This window comes from Bemisia tabaci, chromosome 7 (genome assembly GCF_918797505.1).
Source record: "Bemisia tabaci chromosome 7, PGI_BMITA_v3".
NCBI lineage: Eukaryota > Metazoa > Arthropoda > Insecta > Hemiptera > Aleyrodidae > Bemisia > Bemisia tabaci.
In genome coordinates, this window is record NC_092799.1 from 32032642 (window position 1) to 32060023 (window position 27382).

The 27382-nt window shown below is 38.4% G+C and overlaps 3 protein-coding genes across 10 annotated transcripts in view; 1 reads left to right on the top strand and 2 right to left on the bottom strand.

The window, feature by feature from the left end:
- The window catches only part of LOC109032113 (uncharacterized), a 141457-nt gene that overhangs the window by 89975 nt on the left and 24100 nt on the right, over window positions 1–27382 (top strand). The window contains exons 4-5 of the mRNA XM_072302821.1: window positions 9195–9456; window positions 11642–11799. Coding sequence (XP_072158922.1) covers window positions 9195–9456; window positions 11642–11799 — 420 coding nt within the window. The remainder of the gene's footprint in view (window positions 1–9194; window positions 9457–11641; window positions 11800–27382) is intronic.
- Window positions 104–25600, bottom strand: LOC109032114 (cathepsin B). 8 transcript variants are annotated; one of them, XM_072302825.1, is made up of 7 exons: window positions 25240–25407; window positions 24387–24508; window positions 23095–23361; window positions 21872–22063; window positions 20440–20644; window positions 19845–19961; window positions 16466–17796 (listed from the first exon to the last, which is right to left on the bottom strand). In XM_072302825.1, exons 2-7 carry the CDS (start codon window positions 24498–24500, stop codon window positions 17579–17581), a joined length of 1113 nt encoding a protein of 370 aa, XP_072158926.1. In that variant the 5' UTR covers window positions 24501–24508; window positions 25240–25407; the 3' UTR covers window positions 16466–17578. The 8 variants fall into 8 exon arrangements, with proteins under 8 accessions (XP_072158925.1, XP_072158923.1, XP_072158924.1 ...); XM_072302829.1 differs by lacking the exons at window positions 16466–17796; window positions 19845–19961 and adding an exon at window positions 1623–1791; XM_072302827.1 differs by lacking the exons at window positions 16466–17796; window positions 19845–19961 and adding an exon at window positions 14356–14511.
- Window positions 26893–27382, bottom strand: part of LOC109032115 (cathepsin B-like cysteine proteinase 4) — a 36499-nt gene continuing 36009 nt past the window's right edge. Inside the window, exon 7 of the mRNA XM_019044078.2 lies at window positions 26893–27244. Within this exon, the coding sequence (XP_018899623.2) occupies window positions 27027–27244 (218 nt within the window). The 3' untranslated portion in view covers window positions 26893–27026. The remainder of the gene's footprint in view (window positions 27245–27382) is intronic.

Genomic DNA, 27382 nt, shown 5'->3' on the forward strand with positions numbered 1-27382 from the left:
ATTTTAAGTGCAATTGATAGGTCGACAACAAACAGCTCTCGCTATATGCCAAGTTCTTCAATATGATCAGACGTGTTCTAATAAAAGCTTAAAAAGACACATAAAAAGTCGCAAGAAAGTTTTAATATGCAATACCAATGAAATTATAATTGACACATACGAGACAAAACTAAAAAATCAATAAAACTAAAGCTATTGCTTAACAAAAATATAATGCTTACGAAACACAAGAAATGAATACGGAAATTAGGCCAAAAACTAAAATACCGTAAAATGCAAACCAAAAATCTAAAACACCGTTTATCCTAGAGAGTCTGGGAATACTAAACGCATGAGTGAGGTCACACAATTTTTAGAACAACATTTTTTTGGCGGGCATTTCATCTGTGAATTGCATCTGTTCTACTAAACGGAGATTTCCAATAACTCCACTAAGTGAGTTATAAAATTACAAGAGAGATAAATTGAACCCATTTCGTGGGTGCTAATTTTATAAAATGAAAATTCCCCATGACTTTATATTATAAAACATGAAATGTCAAAACCGACATTGCATGGTTCAAGGCCTGGAAAAGTGCTTGATTTTGAAGGGCGCTTGGAAAGTGCTGGAAATTTACGCCTTCCTAATTTCCAGTAGTAAATGTTCGTTGTTAAAAAATAACAAAGCATTTGAGGTTAAATAAATTGTTCATAAATTTGATAATGATAAAAAGGAAGCAGAAGTAAATAAAACAGACAGAATTATCCAAAATCACGATAGGGGGAGAAAAGTTTGCGCTTGGGAAAAAATTACGAAAAAGTGCTTGATTGTTTTAATCTTGCAACTGCTCGAACCATGGCTTCGCACAATTGGACTGCATTTTGCAATTTGGAACTATAAATTCTGGCTCTTATGAAAAAACACTTATGTGCATAGGGAAACTAATGGCACATACGTTGTTTTTAAACCGGGCTAGAATTTATAGTTCAAAATTGCAAAATGTAGTCCAATTAGTGATTTGCTCTTGAACAGTAGCGTGGCGTGCTTTGCGATATCGATTGATCGACCTTTTAAACCTATGTAAAAGGATCGATAAACAGGGTGTCCGCAGCGGACACCTTAATAATCGATTCTTTACTATGGGTTTAAATGGTATAACAATCGATATATCGCAATTCACGCCACATCACTGCTCTTGAATGCGTTCGACTCCTCAGTTCAGCAATCGCACCATCTCACGGGAATGTCCCATAATTTCTTCCTGATTGCAATGGTTTGCACCACGTAAGTCGATCTCTGGAATTAGGGCGTCGTTCAGATTTACCGGTGTTCATGCGGCTGTAAGTTCGATCCATCGATCGTCCACGGCCATTGCGGCCACTCACGTGAGATTGATCCCGGATGATGGAAGGTTCTCCTCTTGGAACCTCCGTCAAACCATGTGACGCACCGTATTCTTGCTGCGTCTTCGCGTACCACTCAGCATCTTTTTCCACGCACAAAAGCAGCTTCTTGTGAGAACCGATACTGCTGAAAAGCCACATACCTGTTGTTTTGAATTGTACCGTGCATCTGTGTGTCTCATACGCCTCGGCGTCATCTCTCTCACAACCGAAAAATTCAGCATCTTTACAGCTGGACCTTTCCCTTTTGTACATACGAGATGTCAGGTACGTCTCGACAAGCCTCTTACATAAGTTATTCGCTCGCTTTTTTTCACCCTCGGTACTGTGCTCTTTAATAGGTAGACAAGGGTCATTGTGTTGCAAATGATAAAGATCATTGAATTCCACCATACTGGTGTGTGTGATCTGAAAAAAAAAAAACAACATATTGAAGTTACGCCGATAAACTGGAGAGTTGGCCTCGAACAGTGACGAAAACGGACCATAGAGTAGATAGAATCGTAATACAAATAGGAATTAAGGAGCTGGCGCCACTTTTAAGCATTTTCCAGTCACCGAATTCCACGACCCCTGAGCAGTATTGGGTCACCATGTCGATACATATTCGATTTTTTCTGATACACGAGTACCGGTACCCGGCCGGCAATAGAACATTCGATGTGAACAAAAAAGTTATGAATTATTACGTATTATACATCGCCATTTTAGATCGAAAACGTATCGGAAAGTTGACCGAATCTCGGCGCACACCGGGCTTGGAACTCTTCGACCAGAACATGACCCCAGCCTACGCCATTATAATATTAGGACTATGTACTATATGAAATGGACTCTTTGTAAGACCCTACAGATCTAGCAGCAAGTATTTCTATTAGATATTTTCAGGGAACATTCGAGAATTAGTGGGGTGTAGCTTCAGGACCTTAAAAAAAAAAACTTGATCTAATCATTCGTTTATACTGCCGAGCTAAGGAAAAACGCTATATGAACATTCAAGAGATGCCAAATTTCCTTCGATAACTCGATAACTCATGTTTTTTTTTTTTTTTTGGGGGGGGGGGAAGGTTATGTAAGTTTTTCCTTAAAATTTTCAGGAACTTTAGGTGAAATGGCAAACAAAATTATCTGAAAAATTGGAAGGAAAATATTCATAATTTTATCCGGAAAATTTGTGTTTCGTCAAAGAACATTTGGCAACGCCTGAAAGTTCATACGGCGTTTTTCCTTAGCACGGTGGTATAGTTCGCTCAATGGCGAACCTGACGGTTAGCCATTACGGCTACCCGATAATGACAGCAGGTGGACTTGCGAGCAAAGGGAGGACAGTAAAGGGTTATCACAGATGCCTAAAAATTGTCTCTAAATGAACTCGGGGAGATGAGACTTTAACATATAGCTAAAGAGGTGTTCTCTACTATACTGCCATGCTGAGTAAAAAAGCTGTATGAGCGTTTGGATGTTGGCAAATTTCATCTCGAAAAGCATTTATTTTTAAAGAAAGTTATGAATATTTTTCTTTGAAAGTTTGAGACACTTTAGGTCAAAATATGAAGGAAATTCTTTGACAAATCGGAAGAAAAATGTTTACAGATTTTCCCGAAAATTCGTGATTTGTCAAAGGACATTTGACAACGTCTGAGGGCTCGTACGGCGTTTTTCTTTGGCAAGGCGGTAGATATCACTAATTCCGCTTTATATTTTACTGAACGGTCCTTTATTTAAATATTTTCAATTCTATTCGTGTCTAATATGAATTTTTATGAAGATATCTATCGCAGGCAACTAGTTAAATCAGGCATATTGTCAAATGCGTAGCAGGCAAATAATGACGGGGTTCGATCCCTGGCCAGGCGACCCGAGTTTGATGGTCTCAAACGATGGCTGCCTGGGACTGGTTGTTCAGTAGGTACGGAGGGGGGGGGGGGGTGGGACTAAAATGCGCGAGATTAGCCCTTGTGGGCTATTCGAAGTAAAAAAAAAAAAAAAAAAAAAAAAAAAAAAAAAAAAAAAAAAACAAGAAGAAAAATCCAACATGAATATGTTGGAAAAGCGTGCCGAATAACTGAAATGCTGGACACATACTATTTTCATGTCATTGCTATTTGTATTAACTAGTACTTTTTGCTAAATTTGGGAGAAAATATAGATTCATTAACTTTAAATGTAAATTCATTTTAAAGATTCCATCCAATCATCTTTATTTTAAGCTGTTATGCGGCATTGGCGCCTTGCTGGAACTAAATTTTTATCGATTCGATGGCCGCATTGGCTGCCTAAAAAACAAGCCATATTTGGAGGATTCTATGAGAAATTCCTTCACTGAAAAAAAGTGTTAGGGGTTATCCCCTAAAATTGTGGTACTACCACAATTTGCTGAATGATACGGACATTACTAATGAATTGTAGTAGAACCGCAACTCAAGTTAGGTTAGTACCGCTACATTTGGGTTAGTACCCTAATTTATCGGGGTACGACCACGATTAATTCGTGTACTACCGCAATTAATTGGAAATGTCCATATCACGCAACAAACTCGTGCTTTTTTTTACTCGTGTTCAATTATCGACTCTCAGGAAATCACCACATGTATAAAATTGGTAGTATAGGTGCTAGAGGGCTTAAAATAATCGTATTTAAGAAACTTTCGAGTTAATTTCTATGTACACTATTGTACATCTATGTAAACTACTTCGTTACCTTCCAGCCGAAGTATCACAAGTGCTGTGCGACGTTTCAGAATCTCCGGCGCCATTTCATTTTCATACGGAGAAGTTGTTCAACAAAGCTGTCCGAAAATTTCCCTGAATTTTCTTTGTGCTGCCGATATTTAGTGGAATTTTCAAACGGATTCATCTAAAAATTTCTCTGTAAAAAAATAAAATGACGGCAAACATTCCTAAACGTCGCATGGCGCTTGTGATACTTCGGCCGGAAGGTGACGATTTGTTCATTAGAAAATCAAAACAAGTACCCATACTTGTTTCAATGAGACGAATAATGACAGCGTTGGCATAAAACCGAAAATAAAAATTCGGAATTTCACATCCTAGGGACTAAAATTTTACTTACTTTTCTTCGATTACAACCTGAACATAGAGAATAACTTTCGGAACGTCCGGACGTAGGTGGACAGGAAGAAAAGGATAATAGAGCTAAGATCTGGATCACGCACAACGAAAGTCTTTTTAGGTCCATATTCTGGCCGCACTGACTACGTGCTGTCGAACACTGCGATATCTAACAGAACGTAAAAGGATTTGAACTAATTCCCAGAAACTCTCAGATCCGAGTGAGAAGAAAATAGTTTATGCCAATCATATGCGTAAAAGCATATAGAGGAAAACTACAGGTATTTACAGGTAAATGGATCCACGGAGCATATCGACGGTGAAACTACCAAACCACGTATCTCGTTTGCGGTGTTTAAAAATCTACGCTCGCATTTTATTTTTTTGAAGTCGACCAAATCAATATCATTCCTTGAAATTTTCACGGAACTTTCTCCGCACAAAGAGGAAAAATCACAGAAATATTCAAGACTGGATGTTAAGTAGTTTTTCATTTAAAAAATAAAGTATGACAGGAAGTCTGCGACGTCGCAAACCGAGATACGTGGAATGGTAGTTTCACCGTCGATATACAGATGAGAGCGTGACGCCGTAAAAAATATGTTGAAACGCATTCCGTTTCGCGAGACCTTGATTGCGATCCATTCCCATCCCTCAAAATCCTTTTTTTTCTGAGTATCAAATGCCGGTCGCCCTTTAAATGGGCGCTGGAGAGATTTCATCTAACTGCCAGCACGTTAATAAAAAAGCCCGTAGTTACCACTGATATAAATAAATCTATTTTTGGACGTTGAATAATCCATATTAAAAGTATTCAGTATTTGGATTGCGACCTTGGTTAACGAAAGCACTCCACATTTTACCTCACATAATTAACCATCGAGACTTTTTCTATCTTTTCGCCGATAAAGTAACAATAGAAAATAATAGACATTTTATAGATTAAAGATGTAATCTTTGCATTACTATATCATTTTATCCTGATGTAAATGATACCATGCATCCACAAATATCGCTAATTGTTGATTTAATGCCCCAAAAGACAGTATTTCATCGAGAATGGTTTGTAAAGGGAAAATTTAAAGAGAAAAGTATTATTAAAGCTCAAAAATGTAAACTTTGAAGTGATGTACTGCCAAAACAAGGCTAATGCATAAATCAAAACTTTCTATAGACTTTTTACATCATAGTTTTTTATTTACGCTGTGTATAAGTATTGTAAAGTCTACCTGGAAGTTGGTTTTTTTAAAGGAAATCCGCATAAAAACATAATTTCTAAGACCCAAATATGCAAACATTGCAACGCTGTATCTCGGAAACCAGACGTATACTCAAACTAAAATTTTTACTGAAGAGTTCCCTCATCAAAAGGTTTCACTTAGGTCACATACGAATGAAATCCCCGGGTTTCAAAAAAAGGGTCACTTCTTGTGAGGCTCTTTTCCCTCGCTAATTGCATTTTTACCAGGAGAATTTCGATTAATTCTGACTGAAAGTTTCATCGATTTTTCCTCTGAGCTCATGCATAAATCACGAACATTTTCAAAGAAACTTGCACGGATACAATTTTGTTAAAAAATTAAATTGTTCGCGTCGATTTTGCACCTTTGGAATGACGATACGTTGCTTCGTGCGGAAAACGACGAGAGGTGCACGTTCTTCGATCGTTGATTGTACTGAGAGAACAAAAATTATTACCGATAATCTTCAAAGCAGTGAGAAACGGGAAGAATGTTCACATCTGAGAGGGAAAACAATTAATTACAAAAGATCACCACACCCGCCGGCTTGCCACGGAAAACTCATCTCACTTGTACTTTTTTGCAGCAAAAAAATGTGGCAATGCTAATTTGGACCACGTTAAACAGAAAGGAACCAAGTCACATCAGCTATTGCCAAATTTAATTGGGCAATTTAATTTTTTACATGAAAACAGTTTTACAGATTTTCGTGCAAATTTCAGTGAAAATTCTCCATGGTAAGAAGCAATTAATTCCTTAAAATTATCGAAGAAATCCGAACAAACATTCTCTCGTAAAAAATTAATTGCCCAGTTAAACTTGGCAATACCTGATGTTGCTTGGTTCCTTTCTGTTAAACTCGGTCCATTGTATGGGAGTCAATTTAGCTAAGTTGGGTACGAAGAAATCAGGAGTAATGGATTCCCTAGAAACTTTTAGAGAGCTCTAAAACGCACTTCAAGTAATTCAAAAATGTGTTGCAAAAACAGTAAAAGGGTCATGTCATGTCGTGCCATGTCATGTCTCGTGTCTAGATGGTTCAGTTCTGATGGATTCTAACATTTATTGCTCTCAGTAGGAACATTTTTGCGACATTCCACGCAGATTGACGTGGAATGTAATACGCCCGATGTGGTGAACGATTCCGCCCAGAGGAAGTCAATTCCGCGGGGGAACTTGAAAACTTTCTTGTCGTCGGCCTAGCCCATTCGTTTATCGCCAGCCAATAAGGGGTCCCGTCCTCAGTGATACCCCAACCGATCAACTTAACGAGTTTGTCGGACGACAGTAGTGCGGCATTCGTCGATTTGTTGTGCAAACCTAAAAAATTATCAAGAAAGTCGAGAAATGCATTTAGATCATCGGGTCAAGTTTAACAGAAACGAACCAAGTTACATTCTGAAAACAAATGTTGAACTCACCTAAAAAGGCAAATTCTCGTGAAGAGATTTTTTTAAAGTTTTTCACTAACTGACAACCTCCGTCATAACAAAACGAAATTCCCTCGGGGTGACGCTGGCGCTGCACTCACAATATTTGGTTTTCATGCGGGCAGCACTGATGCGACTACATCAAAAATTCTCGACTCACCTCGGAGGGGGGGGGGGGGGTTCGAAAAGTGGATGGATGCAAATGTTGGCCATGATTCACCTAAATACTGAGTTTAGTTCTTGACTTCAACAGAGCGTTCTTCTCCATTGGTTTTCAACCCTGCCACTCTGGTTGAAAAATTCGACGGAATCCGCTCGCAAAAATTCGCGGATCAGCGTGGAAAAGATGATACATGATACGGCTTATGTAAATGGGACTTTAGATAAATGTGCAGTGTGCACTATGGCAGCCCCAGATTTCTCAAAACTAAATTTTGCGATTAGTAATTCTTTTGAATAAGTACATTTGGCCGTGTACGTGGTTTTTCTGAGGAACGGCTTCTTCTGAGTCCCTGTATTCTAAGGTACCATAGTGTATAAAGTTTGAAGCTGCTCACGTCAATATTCTGAGTAAGAAGGGAATTTGTAAAAGCTCACCTCCGAAATTCATGCGTCTCTAAGAAAACCACGTATACGGATATACGTGGTGTATCATGGAGAACGCATCAGTTTATATTGACCGGTGGTAGGGTAGGCATACGTTACACTGAACTGCAGCATGTAACTGTAGGCAAGTTTTCGGGGGGACCCCCTCCTGGGGGATCCAGGAAAATAAATTTTTGGCCCGACGAACCGCCGACACTGCTCGTTGTAGACAATTACATTTTTTGCGCCTCTAATAATTTGTGAAAATGTTCCTCCTACAGTGCACTAGTTTTTGTGTGTATATCTCTGGTCAACTTTGTGCTAGAGAGACAATGATCTATGTGATTGTTTTGGAGTGCGAAAGTGGTTCTCCGTAAAAACCACGTATGACTGAACTTTCAGCTTTCACTGCCATTAAGTGCCAGCATAACTTTACATTTTTTTTCGAGCCAATCAATCAAGGAGAGCTTGTCCTTCAATACTGGAACTTTAAGAAGTCATAAATTCCTGTCAAAACTTCACGGGAGCCTTTCATTTGCGTTGTTCTCATACTTGTCATTTCCGTTATACGTTGTTATTTAAGAACTCCTCAGTGGACTGATTTAGTATAGTTACGTCATTGTCTGGTCATGGTTAAAATGTAAACAAACGCATAGCTTTATTTCTGATTTGCGCCATTTGAGCCATGATACGAAAATACGTCCAAGCGTTCCTCACGATCGAAATTTCTCGTGTTCAATGAGTCTTTAATCGATTTATTACCAGTCAATGACTGAATCGTAATAAAGGAAAACGATTAAGTGACGAGATATTTGTACATGATTGGAACCAAAAGTTCGATATTAGTCGATACTATATCGAATGACGTAGCCCCTAAATCAGGCTACTGCTGCTTCACGTGGTAATGCGGCATTCTAGGGATGGCGATTTTTTCGAATAAATCGATTTCCCAAATCGATTTCGGGAAATCGATTTGATTTCCGGTAAAAATCGTTTCGACTTTAAAATTGAATGGAAAAAATCGATTTCCAAATACTTAAAAGTCCAAGCTCGGCGCCAAAAACATGACTACTACTAGAATTGAACTTGAACTGGACACATTTCTGTCAAACGGAACTATGTGCAATCTAACGTGAGCCCTGTTGTGCAAATATTCTTATGGATCTCAGGGCTCATGTCTTAATGCACATAGTTCCGTTTGGCAGAAGTATGTCCAACTGAAACTTGGGTTCCACAGAACCTAGGCCTTATGACGTGACACTAATGTGTCGCTAATGCGTCGCTAATGTGACGCCAATGAGTAGGAAATCTCGAATTTTTTTTTTTTTTTCATAATTCGACTCCGGTTCAAAATATCGATCCGATTTAATTAAATTTCGGCGTAAAAGATCGATTTCTAAACTTTGATTAAAAATCGCCACCCCTAGCATTGCCAAGAGATTGGGATGATGTGGATTTTGAGGTATAATGATGTGTGTTGCAGGTGCGGATAGCGGCGACGTTGGGGGGGTTCTTCGGGCTGATGGTGCTGCTGGTGCTGTACAAGAGCCGCTGCAAAGGCCGGAGCGAGTCGGACGAGCACCTGGAGGCGGCCATCACGGCCGTCGTTGAGGACGAGAAGGTGGAGGACGACGATGACGTCATGGCCGCCCTCACCATGAGCGGCGTCAACTTCTACGGGCCGCGACGATCCCTCGGGAACATGAGCGCCCCGCCCTATATGCGCTTCGCATCCTTCGCCGGTGGTGAGTCTAGTCCTAGTCACACTTATCATCTACAACCCAATTCATAGTTGGACGTATTTATGCTAGATGGAACTATGTGCACGTGGGAAAATGGGGTGTGCTCTTTAGTGGTCGGGTCATAAGAATGAATGGGGAATTTAAAGCGCCAGTGACGTCAGCGGCAACGACGAAAGAAACGACGATTGGCGGTCTTAAACTCATGAGCTCTGTCCACAAGACTCTAGATACATGCCCACGGCTCATCCTCTGTGCACATATGTACTTTAATTTGGACGTATTTCTATCAAACAGAATACTATGTGCAGATGGAAAGATGGGGTGTGCTCGTTCGTGTTCGGCCATAAGAATGAATGGGAAATATAAAGCGTCGGTGACGTCAGCGGCAACGACGAGAGAAACGAAGTCGGGATGGTCTTCAACTCATGAGCCCTGTTCACAAGGCTCTAGATACATACCCACGGCTCAAGAGTTAGCGCTCAGTTCATTTTGATTTAATTGAAAATCCCGCTTTTCCATTTTCTCAAAAGGAACTATATCCGCTTTTACATTGTTTCTTATGGAGCATCCACGAGCGCTCCCCATCTTTCTAATTGCAGCCATAGTTCATTTTAGCATAAAAACGTCCAAATACCTAAGAGTTTTGTGGTAAAAGTTCAATCTTTGAGAGGGAATTTCGCCGTCTTGAAATGTAGGTACGATCTTTTGTCAGGGAAACGACAAATTTTAACGATCTAGAGAATAACATCCAACAGTACACCTTCTGAAAGAGACCATTGTGGGGGAGCACTACAATTTGGCTTTGTAAAAAATTAAAAAATTGCGAGAAAATTTTTTAGCGGTTTTGGAAACTTCAGCTTAGGTAAAGTTTGTCAAAATCATATAATTTCTTCTTTCGTATTTTTTATTTTTTGCAATGCTATATCTTTTTACAGGTCTCGAAGTTCATAATTTTTATCAATAAAAATGGCAACTATCGAGTGAACCGAGTGCAAGGTTATCCTCGGTCTGTGAATTGAATCATAAGCGGAGGATTCATGACAGTTTAAACGTGGACGTTTTAATGAAAAAAAGCCACGCCAGGACATCTCAATTTTCTGACTAGCAAAATTAGTTTCCTCGAATTTACCATACCAGAAATTTTTTTGAAAAATACCGTGCGACTAGTCTATCAGCCAATGTAATGAGAAACGCAGGTGAACGAATCTGAATTTTCATCGTAGTTAGTGCGAAAATGTTAAAGGCGTAAATTACTGTAATTTTGAGACGGCCGCCAACGAAGGCTTTTTGCTTATATGACGCTCATGGGCGTGATGTGTCGCCTGAAAAAATTAGTTGTTGCAAACTTACATTTAGCATTCACCAGAGGAGGAACACATTCTCCTAAAAAGAGTAGCTCTTACCCGTTGAAAATATTTCTCAAAGTATAGCTTCCTCAGGAGAGGGCGTTTTGTGACGTAACCATAATTTCTGTATATTTCTCAAGAACTGCGATGGTGACCCCATTTTTTGTCAAAAATTAATTGTTAAGCTCAGAAAGTGCATATAAATTTAGATTGACTACCACTGGTGGTTCGCTACCCTCTTTAGTTGCAGAAATGCAAGCGAACATTAGGGATGTATTTACTCTAGTTGGTCGCTTCAGGGAAATAATTTTTAGCGTATCATGGTAGTAACCCTATGTCGATGGCTTCCATAGAGCAAGACTTTATAGTTGCAGCGGCTCAACTTGGAGAGATTTCCTAAGCTTAGGAGTGGATTTACACTTATTAAATGCATAATCGAGTTTTCTTGTAAAATTGTACAAGAAATTTTTAGTAATTAAGAAATTTGCGATGCATGTATAAATGTTATAAAAGTTAAAGCTTTTGAGTCTTTAAACTGAAGGAGATTCCAAGGAAGTTGCGCTTAGGATTTTCATTTATTATTTATTTTGTGTTTTCGTTCTCGTCATCACGGTGTACCTTTCGATAATTCGACTTGACTGAATGATCCAAAACTTCGATCGTTCCGGTTATTCTTCTTTACTTTAAACTTGGATTACTTTATAACATTTTCACTCATAATTGCCATGCTTATGCGTTTCCCAAAAATATTTTCTACTTGAAATTTTATTTTTCCTCTTAATACAATATATGTTTTCCTTTCTGTTCTCTGATTCTCTCTCTCTCTGACTACTTCCATGCAGGTGCCGCGATGATGCAACCACCAACATCTAAATCTGGGCTTAGGGGTAGAGCAAGCCTGCCCGTCTCTGATATCCGTTACCACATGTACAGTTCACGAGCATCTCCCACTGATGAGCGGAATGTTATGGCAGAACCTCCCGTCAAAGTTCACAAGGAGGTAAGAGATCTTGCCGATTGTTTATTATGCATAGTGCTTTCCGCTACCTAATCCGATAGAGAATTTGCATGTGTCTGAAATTTGATGGATTTCGTGTTTAAGTGAAAACTGTTTTGCTCTCTCGACTCTCTCATTAGAGTTCAAAAATTTAATTTTGACTCTATTTTTAATTTTTGGAATTTCTTGGCTTTGCTTCCCTGCGGAATGGTGCGGACCCAGCACCATTTCTCCACCTTGTTACGTAAAGTTTTAAAGTTAAAGGCCGCTCAAAGTTTGTTCTAAAATACTAAATTTTGGTTGAAATAATTGGCATAATTGCGGCATTTGGTTCTGCGTGGTTTTAGGCGAGTCGCAATGGAGGATAAATAACTGAAATCGGACGCGGGAAGAGGTGTTGACGACCAATGGGAATTTTGCGCGGGAAGAACCTCGCAGATTTCGCATGAATGTTTCATTCCTCGCATGTGCGAGACGGAAACGAATAGAAAGCAAAAACTAGGACATGGAAGGAACGAAGCAGTGGCGTGGCATCCTTTGCGATATATCGATCGATCTGCCATTCAAACCCATGAAAAAGGATCGCAAAACGGGTTGTTCGCAACGAACACCTTAATAATCGATTCTTTACCATAGCTTCAAATAGGAAAATGTCGATAATCGATTCACGCCTCGCCACTGGAACGAAGTGTTACGAGTCCCGACTCCATCCGTTGCTGCCAACTGGAGAATACTAAAACTTTTCCCGTCAGGATCATTGAGTGACAGCTCATAAAATGGACGTCATTTTGCAATTAGGAACTACAATTTCCGGCTCAACTTAGAAACAACGAATGTACTATTAGTTACTCTATGAATGTAGGTGTTTTTACGGATGAGCCAGTAATTGTTGCAAAATGTAGCCCAAATTAGAGAGCCTGCGCTCCCGTGTTACGAGTTATAAGAGGTTTAGGCGGGCTGCGTTGCGTGTATAACAATTAGCGCTACATTTTATATTCGTTAATTTTTTACAAGATGATTTAATTCAATTTTTTGCTCTTGCATTTTTTCATTTAATTTTTTAAAACAAGTTTTCGTTTGTTTCATTACACCTCTTTTTCATTTAAAGTTTACAATTAAACATTTTCCGACAGCTTATTTGCCCCAAATTCGCTTCGTTCATTTTTCACTCTCTTTGTTATTGCCTAGGAGTAAAAAAGGGAAAAAGTCAGATTTATTGGTAAATCTCCTTTAAAGGAAAAATACATTTTCGAAGAGAGGATTGCGTGTTTTTCAGAGGGTCATCGATGTACGTTACAGGCCCATTTCCAAGAAAGGATGGGGGGTAAAAATCTAATTTTTTGTTTTTACTCGTCGCTTAAAAAATCGACAATGCTTGCCTTGTCGGTTGGAGGCACGGTTTACGTGCTCGTTTAAAATGAATTCTAGGAAGAAAAAAAAATAAAAGATAAAAATAAATTTTAAAAAGGTTTGTTCAATAGGTAGCACTGAAAGCATCAGAGACCTATGTGCTCACTAATAAAAAGCACTTTACCTACGTAGGAAAATTTCAGTTTTCCCAAAATCTTTTGCATTCAACTTTTGCGAAACGTGACCACAGATTTAAACAATCGGTCCTCGTTGGCACTGAAAGCATCAGAAATTAGCGTGACGTGGTACAATATTACATGTCGGATTTTGAAATCCAATCATGACTTACGGTATACGTCATTAGTTGCCGATTGCATGTTACATTCAGCTTACTTACAATGGGTTTCGAAAATACAATAAAGCAGCACAGATCGATTCGTAGAAAGAGAAAAGGAATGAATATCTGTGATTTGTTTATCTTCTTCTTCTTTTTTCAAAAAATTGTCTGAGTGATGAACGGTGAAAAACATATTTTTTTCGTTTTTCAGAAGTATATCCACATGGATTCCTGAAAATTGACGTTCTACAGTCCTCGTGTTTAAGAAACTAAGTTTTAAAAACTAAAAAACTAAAAAATATGTCTACAGCGCTCTTGATAACGAGTCGATACTGTAGAGCGACCAATTTAAAATGTCTGGATTCTAAGATGTGTTCTCAAGGATACAGAATGTCGCAACTGGCTCTAAAACATTGCATGTTACTTCTTTCAACAATTCATGTACATATTTTGATCGGGGGATTATTTCGAAAAAAAGGGGGGAAAACATAAAAAACAGACTCAAAGTCAGAACCTCGACCGAATACCGAATTTTTTTTCTTCAATTGTGAATTTCAAAATTGATTCAAATCCATTTGGGATGTTCTTTCGAAAGTATTCCAAGAGGTCTCTTCGATTGAATGATGTGCAGGAATGCAAAGCGCCTTACAGCGTGATGTAACTGCCCAAGTATTTTTTAAACACCATAAAACACTGATACAACGATTCGAATAATCGGCTGAAGACTCGTTTAGAAAATTTCTTTGGAACCATATTGAACTCAAACAATGAATATACAATATGAATAAGGAGCTTCAGGGGATAGGGTATATTTTTTTAGCTTGTGAATTCATGGAAACTATTAAAGGCATGAATCAAAAACAATACACGGAAAACAATAAACGTATTTACTCATACTTCTGGCCATAAATTTCACTACTTTACGGCTAAATTAGACTTACTTCTGGTATAGGTCAACATTTGTTTAGTTATCTCTCCCAGGAAACTGGTCAAATCTATACTATGTCCTAAGAGGCCACACGAAAGACCTACGACATTACACGAATCCATCATTATTTTTTCTGCGCATAATCTATAGATAACAAAATAACCAAGAGAGGGCTGCTACTTTATTACACCAATTTTTTAAATAATTCCAACATCTGATCAGTTAATACTTGAATTGAATATGCAACTATCAAGATAATATCCGACGTTATGTTTTCTTTTTTTATCACTGAGAAGAAATCCACTGTTGGTTGAGAGAAATACATCAGGTTAAGTAGTGTAAGGGTAAAGTTGGAGGGAAAACCATTGAGCTTCATTCATTGACTGAAGGAAAACATTCCACCTTCAATTCGTGTGGGAAGATCAATCGAAAACCGCCCCGCGACATGACTCTCCCCTCAGATACCACTATTAATGCCCGGTGGATGTCCGTGTTGCATATACCAAAAGATGAAGGCGTCTTGAATTTTCTGGCCCTCTAAAACGTGTGGCGTATTATTATACTGGTTTCTCTGGAGATCTCTTTTTTACCAATTTGTAAAAGATAGCAGGACATAGTGGAAAGCAACTGCCCCTCGGCGCTTTTTGAGTCTCGATCCTGCTGTCCTTATAGAGTTAGAAATTTTGTGGCGCCACGCAGCATTTTACGTTGTCTCACAAACATCTGAAGCACTAAATTGTCATCGCTATATTTTTATTATCACCGTTGTCAAATTTCAGTTGATACGCATAAATATTGTAATCGTTCTACAATAATAGTTTTCCTGCATAAAATTATTCTCCTCTGCAATAATTTATTATTTATGTTCTCTCTTCGCCCTCGTTCTGAGGGATTTTTTTTTACGAGAGTAACGACTTTCTGAAAAGGTAGAGCTCTGACAATCCTCGATTAATTATTAAGGCCACGCTTTTCATGGAGTTCCCTCAACCTCCAACCTTACCCCTCCCACTCCTCTCTCTACTCTCTCGCCTCTATTTTATCTCACCTTCCAATGGATGAAAACCCGCTTCCGACTCTCTTTTGGTCGTATTTATGCTAAAAGGAACTATACGCATAGGTTTTACCGTGCGACATAGGTCCTTTTAGCATGAATAGGTACGTCCTTTTCTCATTTTCCGGGTACGAAAATAAATTCCGATGAAGCAACAAAGAGAAATATAGATCGGTCCAATTCCTGTAATAGCAAATTCGCCAAACCGTCTCAAAAGATTTTCCAAGTGCCGCGAACGGATTGATGGATTATACAAAGAATTTAGCTCTGCAAAGTTTAAATATTGTCAGTTATTTTTCATCCTTACAAAAATATTTTCTAACTTTTCAATCAGCATCTCATTAATCATCTCTCGGCAGTTTCTTTCTTGTACGTACAGGAGCAATATCAGCTTCTTAATAGCTTGCGTCTTACAATTAGTTTCTTTTATTATTTTTATTCAGTAAAGTTGATCAATTATAATTAATTTTCAATAATATGTCTAGAAGGTAAGTAATTGCAGCTTACGCAGAGATTATAAAGATTAAAAGCATCAGAATGTTAACTGAATTAAATAATATAACTTCTGTAATAATTCATTTAGAATAAAATCTAGATGAAATAACCGAACCTTGCTCAGAATGATAGCATCTTTTATTACATTACATCTATCTTTAACAAATATTCAATTAGTCATAAAAAAATGAGGATAACTTTCGATATGTAACAGTTACGGGATATGTAGTTAGCAAGAGACGAGATCCCATTAAATCATCAATTCGATTATTTTTATTATTATATATTTTATTTTATCCAGAGCACCTAAGTAGGGAGTTTACGGAAATATCAAGATGTGGAGCATTTATAGCCCAAAAGGGCAGCCCACCTTTTGACACAAAAATGTCATTGCCAATCCCATAGGTGGATTCAGAGGACGCACTGGGCGCGCCCCCCCCCCCCCCCCCCGGTTCACTCGAGAAAAAGAAGAAAAAGAAGGGAAGAAAGAAGGAAGGAACGGAGGAAAGAAGAATAAAGGACGCTTATATTTAGTAATTATTCATGACAGAATAATTGAAGTAAACTGCATGTTCAGACTGTTTAAACCGCCGTTCGAAGTGTCTGGGTCCGCCCACGGCCAGAATCCAATATCAAATCAAGATGACCAAGAATGTTCATAAATGAGCGTTTTTCCGCAAAAATGAGTCAATCTATGTCAAATACGTGCTTTACAAACGTTGGTTTGTAACAATCGTAATAGTAAATCACTCTGCATGATCTGAATTCATCGTTTGGCTGCCTAATAAGGCCCTAAAAGCTACATGACCTAACCTCAAAATTACCGATATTTCCGTACTCTCCCCATATATGTACTTTAATTTGGACTATTTCTATCAAACAGAACTATGTGCAGATGGAAAGATGTACTCGTTCGTGCTCGGGCCATAAGAATGCATGAGAAATATAAAGCGCCGGTGACGTCAGCGGCATCGACGAGAAAAACGAAGATCGGAAAGGCGGTCTTTAACTCATGAGCCCTGTTCACAAGGCTCTTGTCACATGCCCAAGGCTCATAGGTGCCGCACTTAGTTGGCTCACAGTTCCGTTTGCTCAATTGGAGAAGGGGTATTTCACGTTCTGTCAAACGGAACTATGTGCACAGAGTACGAGCCGTGGACATGTATCTAGAGCCTTGTGAACAGGGCTCATGAGTTAGAGACCGCCTTCCCAATCGTCGTTGCCACTGACGTCACTGGCGCTTTATATTTCCCATTATTCTTATGGCCCGCGCACCAACGAGCACACCTTATCTTTCCCTCGGCACATAGTTCTATTTGATAGAAATAATGTACGTCCATTTTATCCAGCTATTCAACAGTTTCCGGCAAAAAAGCGTTGTGCAAGCCATGAACGCTCTCTAAGAAGGAAAACATTGGCATTAGATGAACGTATTTCTGTCAACGGAACTATGTGAATTAAGACTTGAGCCCTGAGACCCATGAGAATATAGACATAACAGGGCTCATGTCACAATGCACATAGTTCCGTTTGGCAGAAATACGTCCAGATGAGCTTTGATGCTGAATCGGAGCTTATACTGTCCGTATACTAAACCATCATGAATTACCGTAACAGAAGTTTAAAGCGGATCGTAAACCCCGCAGGTAACGAACCACTCCGACCATAGGAAATTGACTCCCCGCGGAAATTTGAAGACTTTATTATCGTTGCCCCAGCCGGCCCAAGAATTGACCGCCAGCCAATAGCGTTTCCCGTCCGTCTCCTCGCCCCAACCAATCAGCTTCACGAATTTATCGCTTTTCACGAACTCCGCGTCGGATGTTTTGTTGTAAAATCCTGGAACAATTGAAGTGAGGAAATTAGAGTTGAAATTTTTCCGTCTTCGGCTCACTACCGCTTGAACCTTTCGGAAAGCGATCTGATTGTGAGTTATGAAGGACGTAATAAGACTGAACTTATGGGACACATGTCGACGGCGCACAGTGGATCGGGTCAATTGGAGAAGTCGGACACAATTTTGAAACTTTAAAAGCTTGAAATTCCGTTCATACAAAACTTTGAGGTTCTAACAGTGATTCCATTGGTTTCCTCGTCAAATTTTCCTTTAGAAGCACTCCTTAAAATGTAAAATGTGACTAAATGAACATCAAAATTTGCAGTTTTAGTCAAAAATTTAATGTGCGACCTCTCTAATTGACTCGATCCACTGTGCGGCGCAGGTCCGCAACCACGTATATCGTTAACGGTGTTTAAAAATCTCCGCTCTTATTTCATTTCTTTACAGGAGAACAAAGCGACATCATTCCGTGAAGTTTTTGCAGAATTTTCTTTGCTCAGGGAAGAAAAATCACGGCAGTTTTTAGAAATTGCCATTGAGTAGTTTTCCATTTAATGAATGAAGTATGACAGGAAGTCTGCCGCGTCGCGAACCGAGTTACGTGGTTGCGGACCTAAACCGCGTCGATCAAGTGTAAAATATATCGTATCAGTGATATTATTCCACGGAAAAAAAAGGTGAGAGATAAATTTGAATCGAACACAAGCATCTGACTATGCGACAGTGGGCAAATCGACGGTGTAAGTCGGCAATTGCATAACTCGGTTTGCGACGTCGTAGACTCCCTGTCATACTTCATTTTTTAAACGGAAAACTACTCAACGGCAATTCTTTAAATCTGCCGTGATTTTCCTCCTCTGTGCGAAGAATTTTCTGCGAAAACTTCAAGGAATGATTTCAATTTGTCCCAGTTACCGTCTCCACGGGACGAGGCTCATACGGTCCTGCGACTAGTTTGCACGGGTAGATTAAAATCGAGTATTTAACCGGGTTAAAATAATAATTGCATTCAATTGACGATTAGACACATTATTTTAACTAAACAAATATGAACAATGGAGTAGTCAACAAAATATCGCACAATTCGTTTACACTTCTTCTTCCTCTCTCAGTATGGGTCTTAGGGGTGAGAGGACCATACTTGGTACCGGAAAAAATATTGATTAACTCAATATTTTCCCCAACTTCGTAAGTGGGATTTTTCCCTGGGACAAATCTCGTGAGACGGCCTGTGGAGGCAAGGCCTTAGGACACGATTTCAGAGAAAAGTAGTTGCATCACCGGGTTTCTTGCGAAATTTTTCGCCTTAAATATATCACTTAAAGCGCCAATCCCTGACACATGCAAGAAGTCCATTCCGAATTCTCAATGAGCACGGCGCGCAGCACGCAGCGCGCAACACGTTAGTGGCGCAATGCGAGAAGTATTCTTAGGGTCTTGTAGGCGCTAATATGCGTTAGACGACGCGACCGCGCTTTGGCGTTTTGGCACGATTATTCAAACTCGCGGAGTCAGTATATTTTTGAACTTGTTACCACGATGAAGTTTTCACTCCCTTAGTAAACCAAAAAATTACATTAATTCCAATTAATTCTCCTCTCTTTATTTACATGTGTATAACTAGTTAATTTTCTTTTAATAACGTGATTGAAAGTGAAACTGAGATATGCGTTTGTGTGTATGTTGTAACTTCAAATCTACGGTAAAAGTACCAGATCACGTATATTAGTTTGCGACGCTGTAGACTTCCTGTAATATTTTATTCTTTTGATGGAAAACTACTCAAAGTTAATTCTTGAAAACTTTCCTGTTTTTTTTCTTCTCTGTGCGAAAAAGAAAACTCTGTGAAAATTTTAAGAAATGATATTGATTTGTTTTCCTTCAAAAATATAAAATAAGAGTGGAGATTTTGAAACATCGCAAACGAGGGACGTGGTTTGGCAGTTTCACCGTCGAAATGCTTTATAAGTATGCATAAGCACGAAAGTCTCCAAACTACTTCTCTCTCAGTTGATCCAACAATGTAAATGTCTAATTCAATACTTACCTCCTTTATGATTGAAGAAATCATCGTACAGGAAAATGTCAGTTGAAACGGGACCATTCATGTATATTTCGCTTTTGATTAGATATTCAGAGCCAGGAAGTTGGTAGTGGGTTGTCACTGTATACGGGAAGGAGAGGAAAAAAACATACAGTTTCCAACAACGACTAAGGCAAGGATACTTCGCAATCATTTTCAATCTTGAACAACTCCTTTCGGAACTACAAACTAAATTTTCATATCAAATTCTGGCGTACTTAATCAAAACTTTTGTAATTATCTGAGACAACTACCAATGTAAAAAATGAACCGATTGCGTAGTGGCGTTACTTGCTTTAATCTTAACGCAGCTTATTTCAGAAAAATTTTGAAAAAACCCGAACGACGTTCGTTTGTAATTTTATCCTTCTGGTCAATTCATTGTACTATCAAAATATTTTTGATGCTTCTAGGCTTGATGATAATAGAAAGTGTCTCACTCACATCTCTCAGCAACTAGCAATGGTCAGAATGAAAGGTATTTGGGCGATGGTCGCTGCCACTGCTACTGCTATAGGCCACTTCACACCAATTATTTTGACGATATGTTTAAACTTACTCCTTTTGAAGTCATCCTTGAGAGGAATCGGGTATTTAGAATTAGAGCACTTCGCTGGGCAGTCATGGTCGAAAGCCGTGTATTCATCGCAAAGTTTCAAACTTCCCGTTTTCCCGTTCAAAGAACGTTCTGTTGAAGTCATTTGATTGCCTGTATAGTGCGTCACAGTGTGTTTGCATGGTTCGTGCCCATAGGGTAAACATCCCTAAAGTCATGGAGCAAATTAACATTATGATGGACATTGGTATTTTTACATCGTCCTTTTAGAGTCAAATGCGCCCAATTTTAAGCGTTTGGTTACGAGTGCACCACGCTGCAGCACAGTAAAAGCACAAAATATAAAAGAAAACATTAAAGTGCTTTGTAAGTCATTTGACGCGGAACCACCTGAATATTTACAAAACACACATTATATTTTCCTTTACACATTTTTCCCATCGATTTAAATGAGAATAATCCACGCAGAGTGTGCAAACATTTCAAAATCACGCGTTGAAAAATGCTGACTCCGCGAGTTTAAATATTATAGCCGAACATAGAGCGAAGCTGCCTACGAACCTAAGTGGATACCTCACGCATTGCGTGATGCTTGAAGTATCCACTTAGGTTTGTAGGCGCTAATGCACGGTGCGCGTTGACCGCCCTCCCGCCGCGCCGAGCCGTAGCGTGCCACGGCGCCGTAAGCAACTATTTCACAATAGAGGTGTTGCACAGTATCATACGAACTTGAAGGCACTCCAACAAATTAAGGATGACAGGCATCCTTTAAGAGTACGAAGTTTCCTTCGCAAAATAAATCAAGATACTGCGGCACAAAAAGAAAGCGGTAGTCCAAAAACTCAGTAAGTGTTTAATGACGTTTAGCATAATTTTTGAATGTCATTATAGAAAAAAGTAACTCAATCTAAGCAGAAACATTCTTGAGTATGCAGTCAAGAAGATTTTATTTTAAATCAAGAAGAAATTAGCTGAATGAAAGCGGGTTTCTGTTTGATGTAAGTGACTTTCCTTTTTACGTAAGCATCTTTTCTTCTTTAAACAAGCATTATTTTCTTTATTGATTCATGATAAAATTCTCTTGGCGGTAGATTCTCGCTTATTTCTGCTTGAATCAAGTCACTTTTTCCTGTAATGAAGTTCAAAGTCATTCTAAACGTTATTGAATACAGATACTAGGACTTACATGTATTCACATGTGGACTTATTAACTTTGGGTCTCAACTGGTAAAAGGATCACAACTTCCCTACCGAAAAAACGCGTGGACGTAAACTACTAGAAAATGCAGGTTCGTGGACAAAAAATCGTTGTCGAAATGTCCTATAACTAGTCAGCCTCATTTTTATTCCGTTCGTTCTCTGTCACGGAAATGACCTGATATCACGTTAAAAGCTTTAATTGGAGTAAATTACAAAAATGTATTTCAATATATACCTCGTTTGAGCTGTATTTTCCACCAGAGGGAAGACCAAATTCGACTACTTGGTCCCATGTGTGATAAATAGTCTGGAAATTAGTGCATAATGAGTAGCATCCGGTGAGGTACTCGGATGATAAACGACCCTTAAACGTCCCATTAGTATAAATGCAGTATCTGTCTGTTGCAACGGATGCAACTGTTACATGCTGTATGCCATCAAACAAACAAAAACGAAAAAGAAAAAAAAATGAACAAACAATATCATGAGTACACGAAAATCTTTTTCTGTGCTCTTATTAGTGATCATTTCACACCTTAAGAGGGCAATTAAATGGACTGCATTTTGCAATATGGAACCATAAATTCTGGCTCTTCTGGAAAAACACTTATGTGCATAGGGAAACTAATGGCACACACGTTGTTTTTAAATCGGGCTAGAATTTATAGTTCCAAATTGCAAAATGTAGTCCAAATGTTTAAATGGATTACATTTTGCAATAAGGAACCACTATCTCTGGCTCTTCCACAAAAGCACTTTTCTGCATACGGAAACCAATGACACTTATGCTGTTCCCAAAATGAGCCAGGAATAGTGGTTCCTTTTTGCAAAATGAGGTCCAAATATAGATAATGAGAGGTACTATCAATTAAGAATGCAGAATGTTTTTGGCCTTCCAATTCTTTAAATTAGCTTGACAATTTTAAAACCCACTTTTTCTCCAAAAATTTTGTAAAGATAACTTTTTATAGCTCTGTACGCATGATATGACGTTATTTGAGCAAAGCACGAGATTTTTACCGCGATTTTACAGAAAAACACTTGATTTTTACAGCAGTTTTGCCAAAATAATCGCGATTTACGTTGATAAATTGCAACCTCGTTAAAAATCAGGCGTGAACAGCCAAGGGTGTTATGATAGTCCACTATGGTATATAGCCACTCGTAAGTCGCAACCTCTGAGATGCATGGAGATAAACAAGAGTATTCATTGATTCAGCAGGAAACTTTCTTCATGACCAGATGTCTCAGAGTAACTTACAGATTCTGTCGATTTAACCAAGAATTTGGTTGATCAACCAAGTCCTTTCAGTTGATCTAACCGGAAAAAAGTAACTGAAGTAACTTAAATCAATCAGAAACACGGAACTTTTTAACTGTGTATGTGTAAGTACATTACTTCCTCAAGGAAATCTAGAAATTATAAGTCCGGGCTAGACCCTATTTCTGTAAACCCACCACATCGTTGTAACAGGGTCCTTCATCCTCGATGTCCCCGATAAGGTGAGCGCAGTCTTTGAAGTGATCCCTTGCGTCGAAGGACTGCGGCACTCGCTCAGGCCACTTGGGATCCCCTGTCTTGAACACGACATGCGTTTCTCCTGGCCTGACGTAATTCTCAATTTTCCTCCGCAGCATGTCCTCAGGGATATCGAACTCTGCATGGGCATTTCGAAGTTGTTTCATCCCATCCTGGACTAATGATTCGACGCTCCTCAGCTCAAACTGAAAACCGTACATAAATTGGTTGAATTTGATAACAGACTAGTTGGACAGCATTGCAATCAGGAACTTCAATCTCTGGCTAAGTTTAGAAACAACGAATGTACCATTAGTTTCCCTACACACATAAGTGTTCTTCCGGATGAGCCAGAGATTGCAGTTCTTAATTGCGAAATGTAGTTCAGTTATGCACTCGGCAAAGTATTGTTTACCGGTGCTTGAGGATATCCTAGATTCGGTGATTATAATAATACTAAGGGGTATGCCTCCTAACCGCTCCGCGGCCCAACCCCATTTTCAATCATTTACTGATTAACAGATCTTGGTTTCTCCCATATCAGGTGAATTTCCATGAACGAATGTGGTAGACAAAAATAACCGTTGTGATTACAAAATAAAATGCAGCTCTTGCACTCGAGAGATTCAGAAAAGTAAATGGTCATCATTCGTTTAGTTTGTTCGATATCCATTGCTTTCATGTCTCCTTGAGTCTACTTTCGTCTCTCTTTGTTGCTTCAGCAATTACGTCCCTAACTGTGGGTATACCTTCAATTCTCTCCTCATGTCTTCGTTCCTTACAAAACTTGGCTCCCTACTAATTTCTCGTAGAACCTTCACTTGGAGACTTTCTATAGTTTATTTATATTAGATCTACATGCACAACCGCTAAGTTGTGGAGCATATTGTCATATAGGTTTCAGCATTTTTGTTTTCCCCACGAAATGGTAAGGCCCTAGCACCATGTTTCTACCTTGTTACATACAGTTCGGGCCATTTCCTAGCGTTTTTTCTCGATGTAGCATTTGATTAAACAGTAAAATTGCATTTTTCTTTAACAATTTTGACCTTTTTTCCAATACCCAAAACGTCTTTTATACTCTTTTTTTAAAATTCCTTCACTTTAATTTTAATATAATATTTGAAAGTGAGTCTAGAGTCTGAATATACTCCTAAAAATTTAGGTCTGTAAACGTAGGGACCTAACACCTCTTTTCGTTTTATATATCAAGAAGAATCGAGCGACTTACCGACCAAGTTGGATGCGTCCGAAGGAGCTGCGATATTGAATCCATCCCATACGAACTGGTCAACAGCATGAAAAACAGGATTGGCATTAATGTCCACATCTTCAGACTTTCCATTTAGTTTCCTGAAATGAATGCGGTAATAACTCAATTTTAAGTCCCGAAAACCTATTCCCATCTGGTATGAACACTTTATTTATTTTGTTTTCTTTATTTCCTATAGTCTTCAGCGTGACCAACATATCATGCTACTATTATGGGTTTTGGTCATTGATACCAAAATTGGTCATTGATACCGGCCTTCCCTTAATTAAAGTGAGGAAATAAGATTGCCAAAAGTAGATACATTTATTTAAACCATTCAATTAAGAGCTGCTATATTTATATTTAATATAACTAAAAACAATACAAATTTAATTAGAAAGTAAATTTGGTGATTTGTTACATTAAGTCAATCCGAAATAATCTTCCTCAAATTTAGTGTGGTCGGAGCGCACACTTTATTTTACTGGCTAAATGATAGTAGCCAGGAAGTTACAAACTCTGACTTGATTTATGTAAATACAACTAAAGATCTTACTTAACTACTCATTATGTCACCATAATGTTTTACAAATATTCTCGGACTGGATCTACGACCATACTCTCTCGATATCACAGAGAACAGTCGGATTGCGCTAGCCTAAGCGTCTGGAAACAGATAAAGATTTTACGTCCAATAAAATCATGAACAATATTTTTAGCCCCCTCCAATAAACGGGTTTATAAGTTTCCTAGTCTTGTGGCAATGATTGTGTTGGGGCTTGAACTTCTCGGTTTTTATTAACTCAGGGAGTAATGAAATGAACAATCTTACCATTCACCTCTTTTTCTCCTTATCTATGACTTAAATCACCAAAAGATTTCGAACACAGCCGGGATTGATTACAAAAATGTATAAATATATTTTTTTTCACAACGAATCTTTTCAACGATTCCACTACCCATACAAGAAACTGTCTCACGTAGAGTGAAGTAGAGATGTACTTACCGCAATATCCGGTTTGCATTACAAATATGATTGACAGGTCACGACGAAAAAATTCTAATGAATACTTTCAAGATAATGCAGGTACTTCTGTTCTTATTTATATGAATCATGAGATAGTAATTAAACGCCATAGATTCCTAGAAAATTCCACTAAAGCAGGCATAATTACAGACAACGATACAGAGTCACATCTGATTGATTACATTCATTAACGAGATTTTTTTATATTTTTTTTATTTTTTTCATTGAAGAGTGCGTATATTCTAAAATTAAAAGCTCCGAAGGATTTTAGTCAAATCGCCAAAAATGTTGAGCGAAATTCGCAACGCGACGGTCCTTGAGCATAAAATACATTTTTCAGTAAGACTTTGAAGCGTTGCAATGAGATTAAGCACTAACCCTTTAAATTTAAGGTGTTGGTCATACACACTCCATACCTCTCCTGTCTTTCTTCGAATATTCAAGGGAAATTTTTAACCACAGTCGTGGCACATGATGGTTTCCGATCTATCGCTAGCCCAAGATTTAAGGTGCGCCGACACCATTGGATTTAAGTTGTGGTTTGATTAAATTAATATTTAATTTCTTACCATGAAATCATGATATTTTTCCATGTTTCTGTTGATGAAAATTTATGTAAAGCAATCAATCTTTTATATTCTATCTTTTAGAAAATAGACAATTTGGAAAAGAAAAAACAATTGCAATATATTTCAATATTATTGTAGTAAATTTCAATCAGAGGAGCCCCTTCAATTAGCAGATTGGCAATATGCACAACAATCCGATTTAAAATGTTTTCATTGAATTGGATCGTGGGATAATAGCTGATGTCCTTTTCCCCTAATCTGGTTAAAAACTTGAAACAATGGTAAGAACCTTTCAATCGTAAGAATGAATTGTGTCCATGAGCTAATTATTACACTATCGCTATTTTGTTCGTATACTTACTGAAATTAAGTAAAAAAACTACAACACAATGAAAAGGAAAGTAAATATACATTTTCTGTTTTCGTAAGACCATTTGAAATCTCCGAATCAAGTAACTATTCGATCCCTTCAAAAGTATTTAAAACTGTTTAAATCGCTGGCATGCCATTCTGTGAAAGTCAAAAAGATGAGATCTCTCTTTGCGGCTCATGTAGATATTTTTATGAGGGCACAAACGGAAATAAACTGGAAATTAGCAGTTTTGGCATGATTTGTCCATAATCAATTCTGAAAATATTGAAAATGCAAAGTTAACAAACAATAACCATTTAATAAAGGGAAACATGAATACGAGCTTTAAAATTAAAATAAATTTGAATAGGAACTTCGAAGTCTGTCGAAACAATAAAAATGGAAGTAAATTATATATGAGAGCTTATTCTGAGCTTTTCGGCGCACTTTTCTAATCACTATTGAAGGAGTCACCTAAAGCATTGGGTGTTGGTCAGTTTAACAACTCACAATAGAACGTGAGAAGAACACCTGGTGTACTCGATTTTAATTCTATGACATTTTTTTTTTATTTGCCTTTATTGAAGACATGGACATAAGCTGTTTTTTGCGGCCAAATCCACTATTTTTATTCAATTGCAATTTATTTTAACCTAAGCTACTTGGGAGTTTCACAGCGGATCATAGACGCCCGTTGATGTGAACGATTCCGCCCAGAGGAAGTCAACTCCGCGAGGGAACTTGAAAACTTTCTTGTCGTCGGCCCAGCCAGCCCATTCGTTCATCGCCAGCCAATAAGGGGTCCCGTCCTCAGTGGTACCCCAACCGATCAACTTAATGAGTTTGTTGTAAGACAGTAGTGCGGCATTCGTCGATTTGTTGTATAAACCTAGAAAATTACCGGGAAAGTTGAGAAATACTTTCAGATGATCAGGTCAAGTTTAACAGAAACGAGTCAAGTTGTATTCTGAAAAAAGTTTTGAACTCACTTAAAAAAGGCAAATTTTCGCACGTGGATTTGGTTGTA